We start from the raw sequence: 20160 nt of genomic DNA on the forward strand, positions 1-20160 counted from the left end.
CACCCTGTACCTAGTCCCTCCTGGGTGGCTTCCCTCCCACCCCCCGGTCCACACATGGCCATTTTATTTTATTTTTTAAAAAATGTGTTGGTTTTTTCACATTTCATTCAGATTTGCTTAATGAAAATAATATTCAATTCATTTGTTATCTATCTTCTTATTTCTATTTTTTATTTTCATTTTATTATCAATCTTGATTTCTTATTTTCATTCATTTATTTTTATTTGGTTAGGCTTCTGATGTTTACTTTATTTTAATTTGCTTGTTTTACTTTACATTTACTTTTTCTATATTTCATTTGCATTTACATTTTTGTTCATAACCATTTTCTTTGATTGTAAAATAATGTTACAGTGTGTTGTTGTGTGGCTCCCGTAGGCATCCACTGTATATTCCAGCTGGGCATATGCAGGCTTGTCCTGTCTTTGGGTTAGAAACTTGCGTTCCTGACACACCCCTCCTGCTTCCCCTTTCCATGGGCTCGCAAAGGGTGTTCCCAAGTGACAGTAACTTACACAGACATTGGGCTCACATAAGTTGTGTGGGCAGTCTGTAGTCCAAACTGTGTATACATCCCTAGTGGGGATTGTTTTTCATTTCTCAACTGCATGGTGGATTCATATATGGTTTTACATCCAGTATTTTTCCTTATATACATGTAGCTTCTTCATGTCTTAACGAGCCCGTCTCCTTTGCAGATGCAGTTCATGTTGTATGCAGTACACCGCCACATTTGCCTACCAGCAACACTCTGCAGTTGGAAGGGGTCGATGTGCTGCCTTAGTCACATTGTGACACTTGCACTACTTTAATATTTTACTGTCATACGTTGCCACTGTTGGATCCTTTACTGATGTTTTGTCTTGCTGGTAAGTATTTCTTCATGTGTGTTGTTTTTTTTTCATTACTGAGAGGAATTTGTCTCTGGCCCGTTTCCATTTGGGACAGTGCACTTTGTGACACTTGTGTGATGTGTTGTGCATTCATTTGGTTGCTTTCACATTGCATGCCATGCCATGGTGTGTTGGGTAGCTGAGATGGGGAGGTGTTGGGTGACATGCCACTATTTGGATGTAGTATTTTGCAAGGGGGTAGTCCTTCATGCTGCATGAATGTGTGCCTTTTACTGACACAGCATCGGGTGTCTTTAAGTAGCTAGGGATGCACACAATGTAGCACTTCCAAGTGAACAATCTCAGGGTGGTATGGTTGTGACACTTGACTGTCCCCTTTGTCATCATCATTGATTTTCAGCTGGTAGGTGCCAGGCCTGTGTGCACTCCGGAGGGATGGGATTTTAGGTGAAGTAATTTGCCACAAGCTGGGTACGGGCCGCCTCACCATGTGCCCTTTCACCTCCCATGCGCAGCGGGCGTGCATGTGTTGGGGATGTGGGGGTACCACCATGCCCACCGGCACGCCCCGCCGGGTTGCAACGTTGTGCAGGACACATGCTGCCACTATGATCCTGCTCACTACTGTGGGTGCATATAGCAGCTTCCCACCAGAGCGGTCAAGGGAGCGAAAGTGTGACTTGAGCACTCTGAATGTGCGCTCCACTATGCCCCGGGTTGCAATATGGGCGGTGTTGTATCTTACCTCGGGTGGTGTGGTGGGGTTCTGAATTGGCATCATCAGGTAGGTGCTCAGAGGGTAGCCACAGTCCCCTGGGGAGGTGATGATGGTTGTCATTAGTGGGATTTTCACATTTCTCAGTGTCTGACATGCATGCATCTGCAGAGGCATTTATACTCACCAATTAGCCATGTGTCGCCAGGGGTGACATTCTGAATATGAAACTATCATGGCTGGACCCAGGATAGTTGGCATATACTGAGGTGATGATTCCCTCGGCATCACATACAATCTGCACATTGATGGAAGGCCAGTGCTTGCTGTTTCGATAGATGTGCTCAGTGGCCCGGGGAGGACGTGGAGCCACATGGGTGCAATCAATGGAACCTAGCACTTTGGGGAAGTGTGCCACCCCATAAAAGCCCTGGATTACAGCCTGCCTTTCTGCAGGTGTTCTGGGCATGTATATGTGCCTGCGGACTGAGGGGCGTGCAGTCATGATGGCCAACACCTGGTGTAGGCAGCGTGACTGCGTGGCCTGTGAGACACCCCCAAATATGGCACTTGTCTGCTGAAATGACCTAGTAGCCCAGAAGTGCAGTACATTTATTAATGTGTGGTTAAACCTTTCCCAAGGGGCTCAGTGCTTGGGAGCACAGGGTGGGTGCTGTGAGGTCATCCTCCGACTCCCTGACCAGTTCTAAGATTATTAGTGGTGGAAACCTGTACCTCCCATACACCTGGTAATCAGGCATCCCAAAAAGACTGGTCCTGGGTAAAAAAAATATGGGGCCTGGCTATCCTCCTGCGGTGTCCCACGACCACTGCTGCGAGGAACGATATATTCATCATAGTGCATGAGCTCGTTTGTTGTTTGCGTGCACTTTTATGCTGCGCAGGGCCGCTTACGCCCGCTTCCTGCTGGCGTACGTGTTTCCGGATTAGTTCGATTCCATGAATATGTGTTAGAGCGTGTGTGGGCGTTACGTGCATTTACCTCCCGTACTTCCCCCCCCCCGTAATGCCCACATTTTCACGCATTGTTCCCACATTCCGCCCCGTGTTCCACCCACTTTTCTTGTGTGCACTACACGATGTGCGCTCTCCTTGTGCGTGTCACGCACGCCATTTAGTGACGTGTGCACCACCCACGGATTTAGCACACATCCCAGGTTTTTACAAGCGCAGCGCATTCCATGAATCGAACGGCTGAGTGCGTGGCTTTTACACGCGTGCGCTGCGATTTTCATGCTTGCGTTCCCCTTTTCGTTGTACATTTATTCCATGAATTACCCTATCAGTCATCCTATCCTTATTCTGATAACTTGTTAAAAACTGTTATAATCATCTGTGCACCCTGCCCATGACTTTCTAAAGTGCTAGCACCATCTCTTTTCAATTTTGTCTTGTGTAATCCTAAACAATTAGTCCTATTTCGAGTGATCTGACTGGTTTCCACTAGGGTTGGGCGCTGGGGTGACAGGGTTGAATTGGAACTTACTGTGTCCATCTTTGGTGGTCTAGTCTGAATACTCTAGTTTAGAGTAGAACTGTTCTTTTCACAACTGATTTCCTTTCCTATTTCACGGCTTAATTTTGCTCAAAGCACACCTTTTTATTTCTTGTATAACTCATCCCATTTCATAGCTAGAGACCCATTTCCAACTGAAGTGTGCCCCTGTGATATACATCTATCCCCCAACCGCACTCCAAATAAGAGTATTTCACCCGTTTTTATAAAAAACAGTTTGAGTAATTTAAAGCGGAAATTGAAAATAAATGCAACTTTTACACGTGTCATTTGGCTGCAATTTGTTCTAAAATTTCCACTCATTTTCGAATTGTAACTGCCAGTGATAGAACTACATGCTATTGTGAGCAAAACATGTAGGTTATCATTTAACCACACATTAATTATTTGCCATTTCCAAGTGCTATTTTAGGACTTTGTTAAGGGTTTAAAGTCTGTTTTTGCCTCTTATTCTGTGACAGAAGGTCAGATTTTTATTCTGTCTCCTGCCTCTTATTCCCGATGACCTGCTGCTTCTTGCCATCCACTCAGAATTCGATTATTTGTGGGTTGAGGGAACATTTCAGGGGGAAACCTTAACCTGGGTGCCATCTTTCCTAAATCAAAAAGTGCTCCTATTCCATTGTGCTGTATTTATGTTGTAGGGGAAGGTTAACCAAGTGCATTGCTCACAATTTCATTGCAATTACCACCCCATTGGTGATTGCTGCCCCATATTAAAATTGTATGATTTCTTTTGCATTTTAAAATAAATAAATAATCGCATTTAACCAACCAGCCTGGTTCATGGTCCATTGTGACCCGGGGTATTTGACAAGGGGGTGTGATACGAGTTGTGTACCATCTCAAATTGAATCTGCACAAAATAAGGAGAAAAAACATCTCAGTTGTGCGCTGCATACTAGGCCGAGACTAAAGTGTGTGTCGCCTGATTGAAATCTTTAACATGTGCTCTCTCTAGTAGTAACGTCACATTGAGTCCTGCGACGGGGTCTTCTGCTCGTTTGAGTGGTGGCACTGTGTCTGCTTGCTGGGATATGGTGTCGCTTGCCCTTGGTTGTAGATCAGCGTCCACTGGGGGATACTGGCTTGGCGTTTCAGGGTTTGGTTGTTCACTCCACAGTGTCGTTGGTACTTTACGGAAATGGGATACGTTCCGCGCCACCACTTGTCCTCAGGTGGCGGTCTCCATGCTGTGATTGAAGTCCCGTACTGTCCACGGGCACGATTCGTAGGTCAGCGTCATCTTTTTCGGGGGTGTTATGGTTTTCAATAGTACAGTGTCGCCCGTCCGTAGTTCTCTGTGTTGGGTGTGGCAGGCTTCACTCTCCTCATTTTGCCTTTTCCATTTTTCTTCTACGAGCGCTATGCCTGATTCGGGGATCACCCAGCTTGAATGTAGCAGCAGTTCAGCTTGGATCGGCATCCCGAACATTAGTGCAGCTGGCTTACTGTTGTCTATGCGTGTGAGGTTTGCCTGTGTGTTTGGAGGAAACAATACACTGCCGGCAACCAGGGTTGATGGTGGTCCTTTGCGATCCTTATGATTTATTTTTTATTTTTTTAAAAAGGGATCCCATGAATCGTTTAGCTTCACTGTTGGCCTGTGGCCAGCATGGGGGGATATTCTGGTATTTGACGTTTAGGTTGATGAGAAACTGCTTGAGCTCATGTCTGGTGAATGGTGGCCCATTGTCACTTTTCACTTTCCTTGGTATTCCATGTATGGCGAACACTTTCTCGAGGGTGGTTATGACTGACCTGGCATCCGTGGACTTGACATGCTCCACCTCTGGGTATCTGCTGAATTCATCAATTAGGATGATTAGGTACCCTTCCCCCACGATAGTGCAAAAATCCACGCTCACCGACTCCCACCTTGTTTGGCTCCTGGGTGCGCTTGTTATGGGTTCGGGTGTTGCTGGTCTCTAGATGATTAGTAGAAACCTGTGCGGCATGCCAGTTCAGATACGTGGTTCTGTATCCTTGGCATCCACATTCTTGACTTCAGATAGGCCTGGGTCTTCACAATGCCTTGATGGCCCCTGTACACTAACTTTAGTGCACTTTCTTCCAAGGTTTCTGGAAGGAAGATTCAGTGTCCTTTCAGTATGATGCCTTCTTCAGATACTGTTAGCTCGTGCCGGATTCCTAATAGTGCTTGTAGCTGCTCTTGGGCTGCCGCAGTGCGGTGTGCTCCTGCAGACAGATCACTTTTCCAATCGCCTGACTGGATGGTCTGTATTGTGTGTTGCAGGCAGGCGTCCGTCATTGTTTCCACTGCCATTTCCTGCAGCGTTAGTGCTCGTGGACATGCACAGGCTATCACGTGGCACACATGTTTCTCTGTCTAAATGGCATGTTCTTGTTTGGTGGCGGATTGCGGTTGGCGAGACAGGTAGGAGGGGTTGTCCATCACGGCTCTGTAGGAAACGTCAATGTTAACGGCTGCAGTTGGAGCATCCACTTTTTCAGCTGCGCTGGGGGTGTGGTGTTGATCCTTTGAAAATTGGCATCAGTGGTTTATGGTCCGCGAATACTTTTGCTGGTTGTCCTAGAAGATATACCCGGAAGTGATGGCAGCCCCATAGAATCGCCAGTGCATCCTTTTCTATGTGGGCGTAGTTCTGTTAGTTTTTTGTTAATGCTCGACTGGCCAAAGCATCTGGATACACGGTGCCCTCTTTGTCCACTTGGGTGAGCATAGCTCTTAACCCCACGGGCTGGCATCCACTAGCAGGTCTGGGGTGTGGTCGGTGTCGAAAGACGGCCATCTTGTTGGTGCTTGATAACAAGTCTTTGATGCTTTGGAATGCGTGTTGGTGCCGTTCTCTCCATTATTATTGTTTATCTTTCTTGGTAAATTCCCTCAGTGGTGCTGCAATGGTGGCTCGGTCAGGGGTGAACCTGGCGCAGTAAGTGGCCATGGCCATGAAATTACTTCCGATGGTGATGTGGGGGCATTTACACCTTTGATATCGGAAACGATGGCCAGGTCGGGCGATACACCATCTGAGTTGAACACATCCAAATAAAATTCTGTTCACGTTTGTTAAATTCCCATTTCTCTGCATGTAATCTGAGGCCGGACTCTTCTAGGCGTTGGAGGACTGTGGCTAGCCACTCGTGGTGTTCTTTTGTCGTGGCTCCAGACACTAGGATATCATCCCTGATGTTGGTGGTTCTGGTGAGGCCATGGAGTACTCTCCTGATTTTGTTCTGAAAGACCTCAGCCACAGAGGATATTCCAAAGTTTAACCTTTTGTATCTTATAGTCCTAGATGTGATGAAAATATGTTGTATATCTGGATTCTTGGGTGAGGCGTATTTGACGATAGCCGGACCGTAGGTCGAATTTGCTGAAGACTTTCGCTCCCGTTATGTCCATAATCAGCTCATCGATTGTAGGCGTGATATGGCGCTCTCGACCAATGGCTACATTTGGTAGCCGCATGTCCATGCATATCCTCACTGCGTTGAGTTGCCGTGGTTTTTGGGCAACAACCATGGGGGATACCCATGGTGTTGGGCCAGAGGTTTATCCCCTGCTTCTCTAGTTTCACAGAGGCTTTCTCGATGGCCTCCCTCATGTGGAAAGGGACTCGGAAGTGCTGCATTGCCTTGGGCTCAATGGTTGGGTCAATGTGTAGTTTGATAGTCCTTCCGCAGATACAGCCTATTCTTTGAAATACTTTTTGGTGTTTTGTTAGAAGGCTGTCCATCTCTGGCGAGATGCTAAATGCGAAGTGCACTAGGTGCAGTTTCTCAGCGCTGCGACAGCCTAGCAGGGTTTTTAGTCCTGCGTCCACTACGTATACCCTGGCCACGCATGTGTTTCCGTTATGCACCAGGTCAGATCGGAATGACCCTGCTACAGGTAGTGGCTTCTTGCGAAAAGCTGTACTCGTTTGTTCTTGAGCTTCAGTTTTGTTGAAGAGATGAATGGGCATGATGTTCACCATCGCTCCTGTGTCTAGAACCACTTTGGTGGGGGTTCCATCAGACAGGATGGTGACCTAGTTTTCTTTCCTTTCCGATTGTTCTTTGTCAGTTTTATGGCAGAAATCAGGTGGACTCGATGCACTGTTCTTTTTTTTCACCTTTCACCCCCATCTGGGGACGTTTCTTCTGTGTCGCTACAGCTGGGCGATCTCTGCGTGGTGGTAACCACTTTCGCTTTTCCTCTTTGTTGCCGGCTTGAGGTATGTTGTCATCCTGGATATCTCAGAGGTGTGGGATTCAGGCATACAGCTGCAAAGTGATTCACCCTCTTCCGACAGGTCACTCCTAAAGCGGACAGTTCTTCCATGCGCCAGGGTCCTCCACGCCACTTGCATGCGTCACCCCGTCTCGACAGGCATCCTGGTCACGTTTTGATGGGTCACCTCTCCTCTTGTCGACCTCAGACCGCCTCTACTTTTGCCTGTTGTCGAGGGGTAGTCGCTGCATTTCGGCTTCCATGACCGCCACCTGGTCACCCACGCACTCCCAGAGTCTCCCCATGTCTAGGATGCGGTCCAAAGGGATGCTTCTCTCAGACAGCACTGCCCTGCATAGTTTTTCTGACAACAGACCATTGATGATCTATAGAGGGACTGCAAAGTCCTTGTCTGGGAATTTGCATCCCTTTGAGAACTCCCTGAGCTGTGCATGGAAGTCATCGATGGTTTCCTTTTCTCTGACAGGTCAGGCAAATTTGGAACCGCTCGTAGTCTGGGTTCAACTCAGGCTTGAAAATGTTGTTTAGTGCTGCTTTTGCTGTGTTGTACTCATCTGCTGTCCCTCTGGAAGCGTGTTGAACAGACGTATTGCAGAGGCCAAATATTCAGCAATAATGGTGTGCGTTTCCTTCTCCCTTCGACAATGTCCCTGGCATGTAGGTTCAGTCCAAATTTTTGGAGCCATATTCCCCATCTGAGGGCCGCCCCAGTGGGGTATGGGTCGAATGGTCTCAAAGATCGTTTGCAAAGTGTCCTGACTATCTTTGTCTCAACGCGTTGTCCATTGGCTGTGCGCTGCTGCCTGTTCTAGTTGGGCTGGCTTGGGGGCTGGCCATGCTGGCGTGGGCCTGCCATTCTCCTCGCATGCGTTTTACTGTGTCCCTGGGCCAGCAATAGTCTCTTCCGTGTATTCTGTGAATTCTCCACCTGATCACTGTGGCTGTTGCTGTATTTCAGTGGCACTGGCTGGTTGTGTAACACTTGGTGTGCTGATGTTCATTTTGCTTGTCAGTCTGATGTTGTATTATCCAACCTCCGGTGCGCTCAGGGAGGTCGGATCACATTCATCCACGCTCTCGCACACGCAGAAGGGAGCTTAAAGAAAACACGTCTCACTACTGCGGTCTTACTCGGGATAGCCATTCTGCGGGGAAGCTCCCTTTATTTACGCCCCGAAATAAAAAGTCCCATCGCTCACGCGATCAGGGCTACCTGGAATACATCACACCTTTGATTCTAGCTGCAACTCAAACTTCACTGAGCAGGTCTAGTGGAGATGGCTCTTTTGAGCACTCACCACATCAGCCATGAGACAAGAAGCCTCCGGATTTGGGCTTCACTCAATCTGCTGCATCAATGAAAGTTAAACGTGCAAGTGGCACGTTTAATTTTCATAATCTTGCATTGTCAGTGTGTCAATCACTCAAAATACATATTTTATTTGCTGAAAATAGGAGGGGCACCGCACATGCTGCCCCTATAGGCTTGGCTCCTCAGCATAGCGAAAACTTGGCTCAAGAGCAGCAGAGCTCTTTACAACAAGGTTGTGCCAGAATTGCACTTAGCATTTTATACAGTAACGCAGTACTCCTTGGCACAGATATTTTCACCCAGTACAAGGCATGGACTGCCTTCCCAGACTCATTGATTCACTGACTGCATACGCCTACTAGCAAATATTTCTTCCTCCCCCTTCACTTATTGCCTTAGGTCTCACCAGCAAGTATTTCTTCCCCCTTGGCAGGATGTGTATGTAGCAGGCTGAGGTCATCACCCACCAGACTGGCGTCACTCTCCTGGACACGAGAGGTCAGCAAGCTCAGGCCGTCCCCTGCTGGTCTCTGGCTTCTGCCCGGGTCCAAGCCATAGCCCTCCACACGCTTGTGTCAACCGGTTTTCCCCTTCAACTCATTTTAGGAGGTTCAGTGTTCTCTTCTCCCCCAACATTTCTCTCCTTTCTCCTAAAATGTTGTCCAACTGTGCCATGCCACGTGTGCTTCGTCATGCCCCTAAATTGGTTTTCTTAATCATTCCCTGGATTGGCTTTTCTTTGTCTCTAGTGTCTTCTCGAGTCTTGGCATGGACCCAACTTTGAACATTCAGCTTTCTGACCATGTATATTCTACTTACATTTGCGTTGGGCCATACCATCTTCTCTCCTATTGGGCCCTTGCACTCTGCTCCAGGCATTTATAAAGGGTTTAAACCCTGGTCCACCATAGGGGATTTATATGGCAGGAGTTGTTTGACTCTACACAGCTGCTTTCTGTGTTGGTTTTTAATAGTTCTGCCAAGTGTTGCAGAATCATTATGGGGAAAAGCCATGTTGGCAGGGCCCAGGCATAACCAGATAAGTTAATTTTTCCTTTCAACCCTTCCAGTTTGCAGATCCTGTGTACAGTCCCCCTCTACTCTGGCTTTACCAGGAGGGGCAAAGCCAAGCCTTCTCACCATCTAGATGGGGCAGAGAGTGAATGCTATGGGGTTTGAGCAGATGAGGACTAGATGTACTCCATTCACCATTGTTATTCTTAGATAGTGGGTTGACTGGCTACTCTCCTGTTTGATGGCTCATCTGTTTTAGATAAGTGGTTGGGCAGTGAGGAGGCACCAAGATTCCCTTTAAACGTCCATCGGGTGGATCACAAAACGGGTTGGTCCAGTCCGCAGAGTCCATAGGACCTGACCAGAGGTCTCTTAATGTGATTACTTGAAATATTGGCCTATATTCTCTACTGCAATGCAGAAATGTATTTAATTTATTTAGACATTTGTGTAGCGCACCGAACCCGGAGGCATCTGGGCGCTTTTTGCTTAAGATGGTTGGTTACAAAAGTTGCCTGCATCATAGGTTACATACTTAAGTTACAGTGGTTACATCTTACAAGAGGATACAGTCATAAAGAGTAGGGTGCAGGCTTGGTTACATTGGCTGCATCATGAAGTTCGGGTACATCATATTAATACGTCCTGAAAAAGCACCGTTTCGGATACAGATCAGTCTGGATGTAGTTGTTACTGGAAGGGGGAGGAGGAGGGAGTTAAGAGGGGCTGGTATAAGGCACGGGCGCTGAGGCACTCCTACCTGTCCTGAGAAAGAGCCACATGAAAACATTGTTCATCCTGGAGATCAGACCTTAGCAGGGAACAGATGGGAGTCTTTTGTAATCTGCGAGGGGAGCTTTATTTGGCCCCACAAATGATGCAAGATGTTCCATGATTCATTCACTTCTTCCCAGAAGTGATACCCTGCAGATTAAAATGCTCAACTTTTCCAGGATTGACAAAAACAAAATACCTCCCAGTTCCCATGCATGTAACAAAAACATTCTGTGTGTCAGCAACGGGGCCAATTTTCTAGGCAGGATAAATAGATGCATGTGCTGAAATGATGTACACTCGCCCACACTGCAAGTGATTGAAGTCGATTTAGATGTTGTGTACAAGTTCCATTTTAAAACGTGTTTACTGCATTTATGCCAGCTCAGTCCATGTGGCCATCCCTGGTTGCCACAGTGCACAGCCATGACAGACCCATTTCAGTGGGGACAGTCACTGCAATTGTGCTGTAAAAGGCAAGTGTTCTTTGTAATTACAATAGCTAGAGCATTGGCTGCATCAGAACATTTAGAATTACATCGATATAGACATTAGTTGAAGTTCTATTATTCTACTGACACGTGGTTCAAGCTAGGCTCTCTCCAGCTCTTCATACCCTTCTTGCTTCATCCATTTCTTTGTGTTTCACTAAGGCGATCATGCCCACCCGCCACCCCCTTTAGATTATAGAATGTCCCCATCAGTCTCAGTATGACTATTGCACGGCCTAATCAGCATTAGTCAGCGGTTTGGGTCGTTCTTCATAGTGGGTTGTAATCCACCACAGTAAGCTTCATATGGGGGTTCCCTTTAAGACATCTATTTTTAAAAGGCGGCTCTGGGCCGGCCCCTGCCAAGTGCAGGGCACAATGTACATTCTTCAACACATTATACTTTAAGTTCTTTGTAATTAGCTTATCATGGTTTGGGAGACGTTTCACAGAGATATTCCGAGGGGAAAGGGCAACAGGCCAATGCATGCCAGCTCTTGGGAAGACATTCAAGGAGAACCTCTGTGAGGAAGCGTGACAGTGTGGCACAAGAGAAAACTCAAGAAATGAAGTGCGAGACCGCTTTACTTCTGGGAAGAAGGAGCCGCCTGGAGACCGTCCATGCCACCTGTAGCAACTATAGAGGCCCAAGAATGCGCTCAACATGGGACATCGGATCAGTACAGAAACTGCTCCACTGTGGAGTTTACTACATATAATGAAGTACAGACACCAGAATATATAATGCCCTTTATTCTTTTGAAGCAGGGTGCAGCGACGCTGCCCCTCAGCTGCTCCTCTGGTCCCATAACCATGTCCTCACTTCCCATTGTCCCAAGCAACATTTTTGCATTGCTATGAAGCGGGAATACACGGTCCCCTCACTAAACATGTACTGTATATATTCTAGTGTCTGTTCTCCTTAGTCTGCTGTGGGGAAGAACTCCGAGGAATGCCAGAGGGACACTGGAAGTCCTCGGAGAGCCCAACGCCCTCCTTCCCAAACACATGGAAGATACGGTCAACGGCAAGTTCAAACCGTGGTTTATTACAGGCGAAACAAAAAGGGATCAGCACAGGGACAAGGAAAATCCAAGCACAACACCAACCTCACTTGGCTCGCAGGCCGGTTTTAGTGCGTTATTTCATCAGCATGACGTCACAACCTGGGCCCTTCTCTAGAAAACCCATTGGTCTCCATGATTGGGTTTTACGCACCTTACTACCTATAGTAGACACAATACATGTTATTCTACAGGCTCTCGCATGTCAGGTGGCTGGCCTGGTCCATCCCCAAGTCACCATCTATAACAATGTTGCAGTGTGGTGGCCTACCATTGGTTCTTGCCCGTTGCTACCCACCTCTAGGATGGATGTCTGCAGTGTAACTTGTGTATACCACCATATTCTATGAGAGTGCTCCTCTGCGTGGCGCAACACTGGTCTCACATTGTAGCATATCTGTTGCGGTCTTAGGTCTGGTAGTCTGAAACTGGCTCTATTTCCCACCGCTGGTCGCTGTCCATTGTCTGCTTCAACCGGGTCACGTGTTCAGCCACCATGAATTTGAGCTGTTATGAAGAATTATTTGCATTTACTGCAGCTGATGGCTTTGTCGTCTGTCATCCATATCTCATGGCCTTGTCTGGGGTCCTGTCTCACACGTCTTGCTCCCTGTTCAGGATAAATCGGCTCAGCTCGTCTCTGGCTCTGAGAGGCCTGTGGCCTGCTGTAATTTTCCTAAACCATTATAATACAGTTTATACAGTGTCCACGTTATACGACATTCTCTATAGGAGAGTCAAACTTTGTTCAGTCAGGTCCCATAGGTGCTCCTGCATGTCCATGGGGTTATTCGCATGTAAGCATCTACAAGCTTTATTCAGGATCTTTTGCTTCTTGCAGTTTCTGCATGCTAAGTTCAGCTAATGACAAAAATAATAAAAGCAACAGTATATGCGTCTGTCCTCTAACTATAGAACTGCACGCTCGTGTTCATGTATACGAGTGTGTGTTTGTGCCCAGAAGTGTGGATGGCACGTGTGCTTCATGTCTAATGCTGCTATGTCGTGGGGTCTGACGACGTCAGCAACATGGCTTATTGGTGCTTAGGCCAGGCTGTCAATAGAGGCGTCTTTGATCAGGGCCTGTGGCTCTTCATCCATGCTGCGGTAAATTTGTACCGCACCCGCCTGTAAGGCTGGTTGAGGGCGTATGGTTGGCTGAGGGGATATCTCTCGACATACTTGTTAATAACGGGACCACTGGGAACCGGTCCAAAATAGAATGGGTGCTGCAGTGCTTACTGGCCTTCTTTAATGTTATGAATTTCATTGGAGGGGGCAGGCTTCCCCATCCCTCTTCACTGCTTAGGTGCTTGATATGTCGATTGCAAGATGGTCTTTGTAGAGTGGTGACCAGACTGCTTCAGTCTCACCTGGCTCCAACTTCTGGTCACGTACATCCAGCAGTTCTTCTGGTGTGTCACTGATATTGGGAAGTCCACAAGACTTGCCACGATTCTGAAACGAGATGCATTTTTTTGTGAGGACTTCTCCAAATCTGTAAACAGCGACAATGGTGCCTTGGACTTGCGTTACCTTGAGTGGACGTGAGTGAAGTTGTGTGGCAAGTTGGTTGAGTAGTTACGTCATCGGTCTTCATCCACCTGGAGTGAGAGTTTACAGGTCTCCTTCGATTTGGGCAACCCTACATCTGCTGCTCTCTGTGCATCGTCCTGCTTGATTGCTTAGTGATGTACTACATTGTCAACTACAATGTCATACGTGGAAAGCAGATTGTTTAGCTCCCAAATATTAACTGTGCAGGAGGCCTGGCACAGGACTGGTCACATCATCTGTATTATGTTCAGATTTATATGGTGTTTATAGAGTGCTGTATGCCTTGCCCTTCCTTTGTGGCCACAAAAGTGGGACCATTGTCTTACTTGACCAATGCCATGGGTTGAGAATATTTTGTCCACTTCTGAGACCCTTGCAGTGGCCAAAAGAAAATAAACTGCTTGTATTACTCAGTATTGGGAAGATCCCTCACGTAGTGAAAACAAATATTGGCCGGTTCCTAGTAGTCCAAAGTCAATGACACTTGGCTGCAATACGTTCGAGGGAAGCAGTTCAGTTCGTAGTCTGGCTCCTGGATACACATACACTAGTCAGTCAAGCATAGGGAAACGTACCTTCTGGCTGATTAATACTTTTGTTTCCACTAGGTCTCCAACTATGTAACACTAAGTGGACATGGCACTGTAGTCAGAATTACTAAGTGCCAAGCAACAGCATTCAATCTGGGGGCACTGCACCACTGGCTGCAAAGCTCTCGGAAAATTGTTATTTCTGTGCACCGTCTCCTACCTCCTCATTGTGTCTAAGTCATACTTGCTATAGTTTGAAGTCTAACATTATTAATCAGCAATGGACACACATTGTGTAGAAGCATATGCTTCTAGAAGCATTCTTTCAGACTGTGGACAATTTTGTATTTCTAATCTTGAAGGCATAGTCCTCACCTTCAATTCGAAGTGGCATGTTCGTCTTTAGGTTCCTGTAGATGGGCACGAGTGCCGGATTATCCATAACGATGGTGAACTGCTTTGCGCACAAGAAAAGATGAAAGTTCATTCCCATTCCACAAACTCTTTTCAGCCTGTAAGTACACCATCTGCTTCTGTGAATTTGCAATTGTTGAATTCTTGCTCAGTCTCATCCAGTTTCATGTTGCACTAGGATGGCACCCAGACCCACATAACTGACATGCACCATAGGCTGCGTGTATCGATGGATCAAAATATACCATGTGATCTCCACTGGCAACGCAGTCCCTTATAGCATCCAGCCCATGTTGGCCTTTGAAGGGTCAACACAAACTCTTGCTCATGTTGGAGTGCAGAGTTTAGCAGTGCGAGTAGCAAAGCTGGAGATGCATCTTGCACAATAGCTGGATGTCCCAAGGAAAGGGACCGTTGTCGGGGCCATTGCCATGTCAGCATCTGGCTACATGCCCTTTCACAGCAATTCTATGCGGGCTTGTTAAAGTGGCATGTATCTGCATCAAGAGCAAGACGTACCCCTTTAAAAGCTATGCACCCTTCCATCAGCATGCAGTCATGTTTAGACTGTAAGAAGCCTCGGGCACTCTGGCGTCAGCATTATTAATCGTCCTCATTTTCTCATTAAAGACGTAATCAGTGGGATTAGGTAGGTTTCATAGCAGGAGATTTGGTCGAATCGAAAACCATCTAATTCTTTCAGCCGAATTTGGCCCAAAATATATGTGAAGGTAGTATGGGCAATAACTAAGGCGGGGGAGTGCAAGAGGGGTCTTGGGTCGGGGTTGGTTTCCTCCCTACATATATCTGGCCAAATATACCATTTCCCTGAGTCTTAATTGCCGTAATGAGTAGACTCGTATCCATCGATGCAGATGGTGGACACCCTGGTCAAGGGGTGCTTTTATTTGTTACTTAACTGGATGCTTAAGTATTCCCCTGTAGCACTGAGCCACTGGTTTGGTTCAACCAAACATGGCGGGAACTCGGTTCGTTACTTGGCTCCCTAGACCTTGGAGTAATGGACAACTGTTTCTGCGCTTGGTCCCTTGCTTCAGCTTTCTCGTCTGGTTTGCTTTTTTTAGGGTCTCAAATACAGCAAGCTTGTGTTGTTCTTCCTTCTTATGGATTTGAGACACTGTACCAGATCATGGTGGGGTCCCATGTGAACAGCAGACTTGAAAGCCATGAGAAATCCAGAGTCTACTTCAGTCTTGATTTTCCTTGTATACGAGGAGAGCTGCTCGAAAATGCAGTTTATGGGATATGGGCTTGACCAACCCACGTTAGATCTGTGTTTGGATCAGTGGATGGAGTTCGGGGGCAGGCGTAGTTTGAGAAGGGAACGTAAGATGTTGCAGATTTCTTCCTCAGTCATGAGGACTATAGCCCCCGTGTCTATTATGAAACGGAGGATAGCACATGGGCAACGTGCAGGTATTGGTAGCAAGACCAGGCAGAGCAACAGAGGTTTGAATCCTGGATCCGCGCTTAGAAACCAAACTCAGGTACGGTATTATGCGCGTTTTAAAAAAACAATTAAATAAAGTAATTCGTTCATCGATTTTTATACCTGTCCTATGCAATGAGTTAAAGATTACTTGGTGTTTTTTGAACGGCAGAAACACACACTTATAGGACATTTAGTGGAGACATTTATCTGCTAACACCCCTTAAATCATCTAGATGGCAGATGGTCTGATGTTTGCCTCTCCCCAGGAATAGGCACATCTGGCTTTTCCTTGACACCGGCCTATGGCAGATGTGAAGTGCTGGTTGCCCTTCCAGGCCTACACACTGCTTGCACATCTCATGGCTGGAATTCCACCTTCACATGCATACTTCCCCCTGGTTGCCTTGGTTAAACTCTTTCCAAATTCTTGGACACCTGCAACTAGGTCTCCCTGCAATTGGTGTGCATTGGATTCGCTCTGTCCAAGAAGTCTTGGCAATAATGCTCTGGCAATTTCCAGAATCTCTTCGATGCTGCAAGGGTTCTGGAGTAGTTTCCATCAGAACAAAGGACTAAAAGCGTGCCATTACTTGTGACTGGTTCTTCATTGCAGTGAGTGTCAGTCACTATCATACACTCTTTAAGGTCACAATGTGGTCCAATGTATTCCTAGGTTTCCATGGGGTGAAGTGAAAAATCTAGCATCCTTGTGCAAAGTTCTCCTTAGCATGAAGTATGTGTTCGGTATCAGGTAATATTATCCCCATATATATGGTCGCCGTAAATATCGCCGGGAAAAGGTTGTGGCGATATTATATGGGTGACCATATATATGGGGACAGGGGGAAAAAAAAAAAAGAAAATTGGGGGTTGCAGGGGTGTTCCATGCAATAATGTCGCCACAAAAAACGGCCATTTTTTGGCGAGATTTTGTGGCGACATTATTAAATGGAACCATGTGCTCAGACTAACTTCAAGATTGTCACGTGTGTCTGTGAAAAATCAAAGCACATACGTTTTATGTCTTCACCCATGAAACAAGAGTCAAACCCCTGAGCAAACTCAGTACTACTTTGGTAGCCGACATGCAAGAGAATTGCTTTTATGAGACAAGGAAGCATGAAAAAGAGAACTATTATATATTTTGAATGTTTGAAATGTTTTATATGTTCGAAAGTATTGTAGAAATGTCAACATTTGAGGTTCCAGTTTTGGTTAAAACTGCGCTTCTCCACTGTGAGGACTTGACAAAATGCTAGTAGTCACTGGGTCTCTAAAAGGACCTTGACGTCCCCGTCCTCATGACCTAGATCCTAGAATGTGAATAGTGATAGATGTCGTCCAAAGTGCAGTGTGCCAAAGTTCTCCATCTACAGCCAGCGCAAGGTCTTCAGGGGATCCCACTACCCTCATGATCACCACCATGCAAACTGCAGCCTTGTGCCCCTTCCCCTTTGTTTGCATGGACAAGAAAAGCAATAAGAGTGGGGAGCCACGTAGGGGCAAGGCACTGCCTCATGAGCAGTCCGGACGAGCCCCATTTGGAGCGTGGTACACTGCTGCAGTGGCATACATCACCGCAGGGTAAAAGGGTACAGTCTGCTAACAGGGTGGCCTGGTAATCGGTTACAATGAAGTAGGATGAATTGCTTTGTATTTAGTGGAGGGGGACTCAGGCACGCCTTCTGCTTCGGTCATCTTGTAACTGCTCGCACTTCCTGTTGCCACAGGTACAAAAGCGGTCTAGGCTAGTGACAGTGAGGTAACTGTGCAGCCACCTGGTCGAAGTCAGTCTAAACTGATTGTGCGTTGGCCCCCGAGGTGGATTGAAGACATGGAATGTATAATGCATCTAGTTTACGTAGGGTGGACATGCAACGTTCTAGTTTGTTTAATCGCGGTTGGGCACGAAGCAAGTCAATGGTGTTTCGCCAATGTCAGTTTAGTAAGTACGATGTTCATAAAGAAGACGTCCTTGACTTTGGCGCTTGCTGCATCTTCATTGACAGATGCACCGAGGTTGAAAGTCCCGGCCGCCGCCTGATGTATATATATATATGCAAAGATAGAACAGACTTTTTGTATGCACTCACACTTTGCAGGGATACTGTTGCCAGACGAAAAACCAAACCACACTTGCTGCTCACCATTATCCCTTACTAAAAGATGGTTGCAGCGCAATACACTGCAGCATGCTGTGAACACTCACCACATGTATTGCACCGTTGCTCCATGTAAACAAATGTTTACAGCATACTCTGTACGCTAGTCAGCGTTTATCAGCCACTGCTGCTCGCCGTGAGAAGGCTCTCCCGCAGCATTTTCCTGCATGACACGGCATTCTCTGTTATCGTGGTACCCTTCAGCCTTTGACATTCCGGCTAGGCACGCAAGCAACCTTTGTGCTGCAGCATTATGACCATGCCACATCAGTTCTTCCCGGACGGACCAATGTTTTTCACAACCTCTCTACCCAGCACCGATTGAAATCATGCTCCCAGTTGCTGGTTTTCCAGCACAGCAAGCAGAAGTTTCAGCCCTGACTCCGTCCCCCCGGCTGGTTTTACTTGCAGTATAAGAGTCTTGAGACACGGGGATAGCAGCCCCAGGGAATTCCCCTGCCCTCTATACATATAAAGGGGATTAATCAATCATCACACCACATTAATTCTGCCCTGAGGAAGGCTCCAACCACTACAAGCCTGTTTAGGCTCGCCAAAACGTGTTTTCCATGCGCTTTGTGCCCCTCCCTTCTGGAAGTACTTTGGGAACAATTCTTCGATCTTTCATACACGTTGGCAGTAAATTATATGGCAAGACAACCATATGACCTAAGTTGATTGAATGATTTTCCTCTGTCTAAACCAGGGTATTTTTTTTTTTTTTTTTTAACACATACCCCGGTTATATCTAGCCCACAGGTACAATTGTTTTGCTGTTGGGCTCCCGTTCTTTCATTAATTGGTATTCTACAAAATATCCCATTTCATTTTCCTGATGAAATCACAATGTACACATGATGAATGTTATGTTTCATGTTTCCCTTTCATTTTTTGTTATGTCTTTTAAACCTGTGTAAAAAGCATTCTGAAATTCTAAAATAATGTGTTATTTGTATAATACATTTATTTCATGTACTCCTAGGACTTTTCTTTGGTTTTGTTGCTCCTGTGACTTTCTTTGAAAGCACACACCTTATAATATGGAGATTTAACCTAAATAATTGACAGAATTAAGGACTGTTATAGGCATGGGTACCTTTTTAGGTTCCTTGTTTTGAATGTGTACACTGCCCACGCGTGCACACCGGGGCTCACCTATTGTTTGTATATATACACAGCATACTCTGTTGCATTTAGTTGGTGGATCAGTTTGGAGGATCTGCCATTTATAAACCATTCAGCTTATGTGGCTAGCAAAAGCCCACCAATATGGGAGCGCTGTAGAACACCCAGTTACATCACACATTTGCCTGTAAGTGCGCACACTACCTGAGCCACAGCCGGGTCCAGGTTGTTCATGATCATGTGCATTATTGCAGCCGCTTGCTTGGTCCTGCAGGGGTACTGCTGGATGGGATAAGCTCTGGAAAATAAAAATAAAAAGAATCAGAGCTCATTATCGATCCACAAGTTGTTCCAAGTCTGCAGGGTGAATTGAGACAAGAGGTAATGGGGGACAGTGAGGGGTGAAGGTGGTGCGGGGGGGGGGGGGGAGTGAGAGCGGTCGGGGGACTTAGGAATTCAAGCATTGGCATTGAAGTCAAAGCAACAGTCAAGAAGTGCTTCATCCATCTTTTCTCTATCTAACGGATTATGCCCTCAGTCTTTGAAAAAAAATGGCTAGTCATCATCCCTCCGATTTTTCCAAACATGTACTATAAACAGCATTTACCTAGGTATGCTGCACCACCTGACAAATGGAACTTCAAATGATCCAAGACACAGTAGCCAGAATCCGGCTCAGACTCACAGGGGTGAACACAACAGTTCACGGAACACTCCAGTGACCACCAAGAAAAGAAAAAGGACCCCGTTTAAGACCCTCTGACCTCCAAGTGGTCTGTGGGTGATGCAAGGAGCAGAATTCCTCCAAAACAATCTCTCTCTACCAACCAACCGAGACCCAAGATAAAGAATTGACATACTATTAGAAACCAGAAGATTTTGCAGGGAGACACTGAGGCAGCACCTTCTCCACAATGGTGGTCAAACACTGGAACTCA

The 20160-nt window shown here is 46.5% G+C and overlaps 1 protein-coding gene across 1 annotated transcript in view; it reads right to left on the reverse strand.

Moving 5' to 3' along the window:
* The window catches only part of UROC1 (urocanate hydratase 1), a 482866-nt gene that overhangs the window by 371854 nt on the left and 90852 nt on the right, over window positions 1-20160 (reverse strand). The window contains exon 3 of the mRNA XM_069643013.1: window positions 19427-19520. Coding sequence (XP_069499114.1) covers window positions 19427-19520 — 94 coding nt within the window. The remainder of the gene's footprint in view (window positions 1-19426; window positions 19521-20160) is intronic.

Source organism: Ambystoma mexicanum, chromosome 2p, assembly GCF_040938575.1.
Source record: "Ambystoma mexicanum isolate Mex_15411 chromosome 2p, UKY_AmexF1_1, whole genome shotgun sequence".
Taxonomy (NCBI): domain Eukaryota; kingdom Metazoa; phylum Chordata; class Amphibia; order Caudata; family Ambystomatidae; genus Ambystoma; species Ambystoma mexicanum.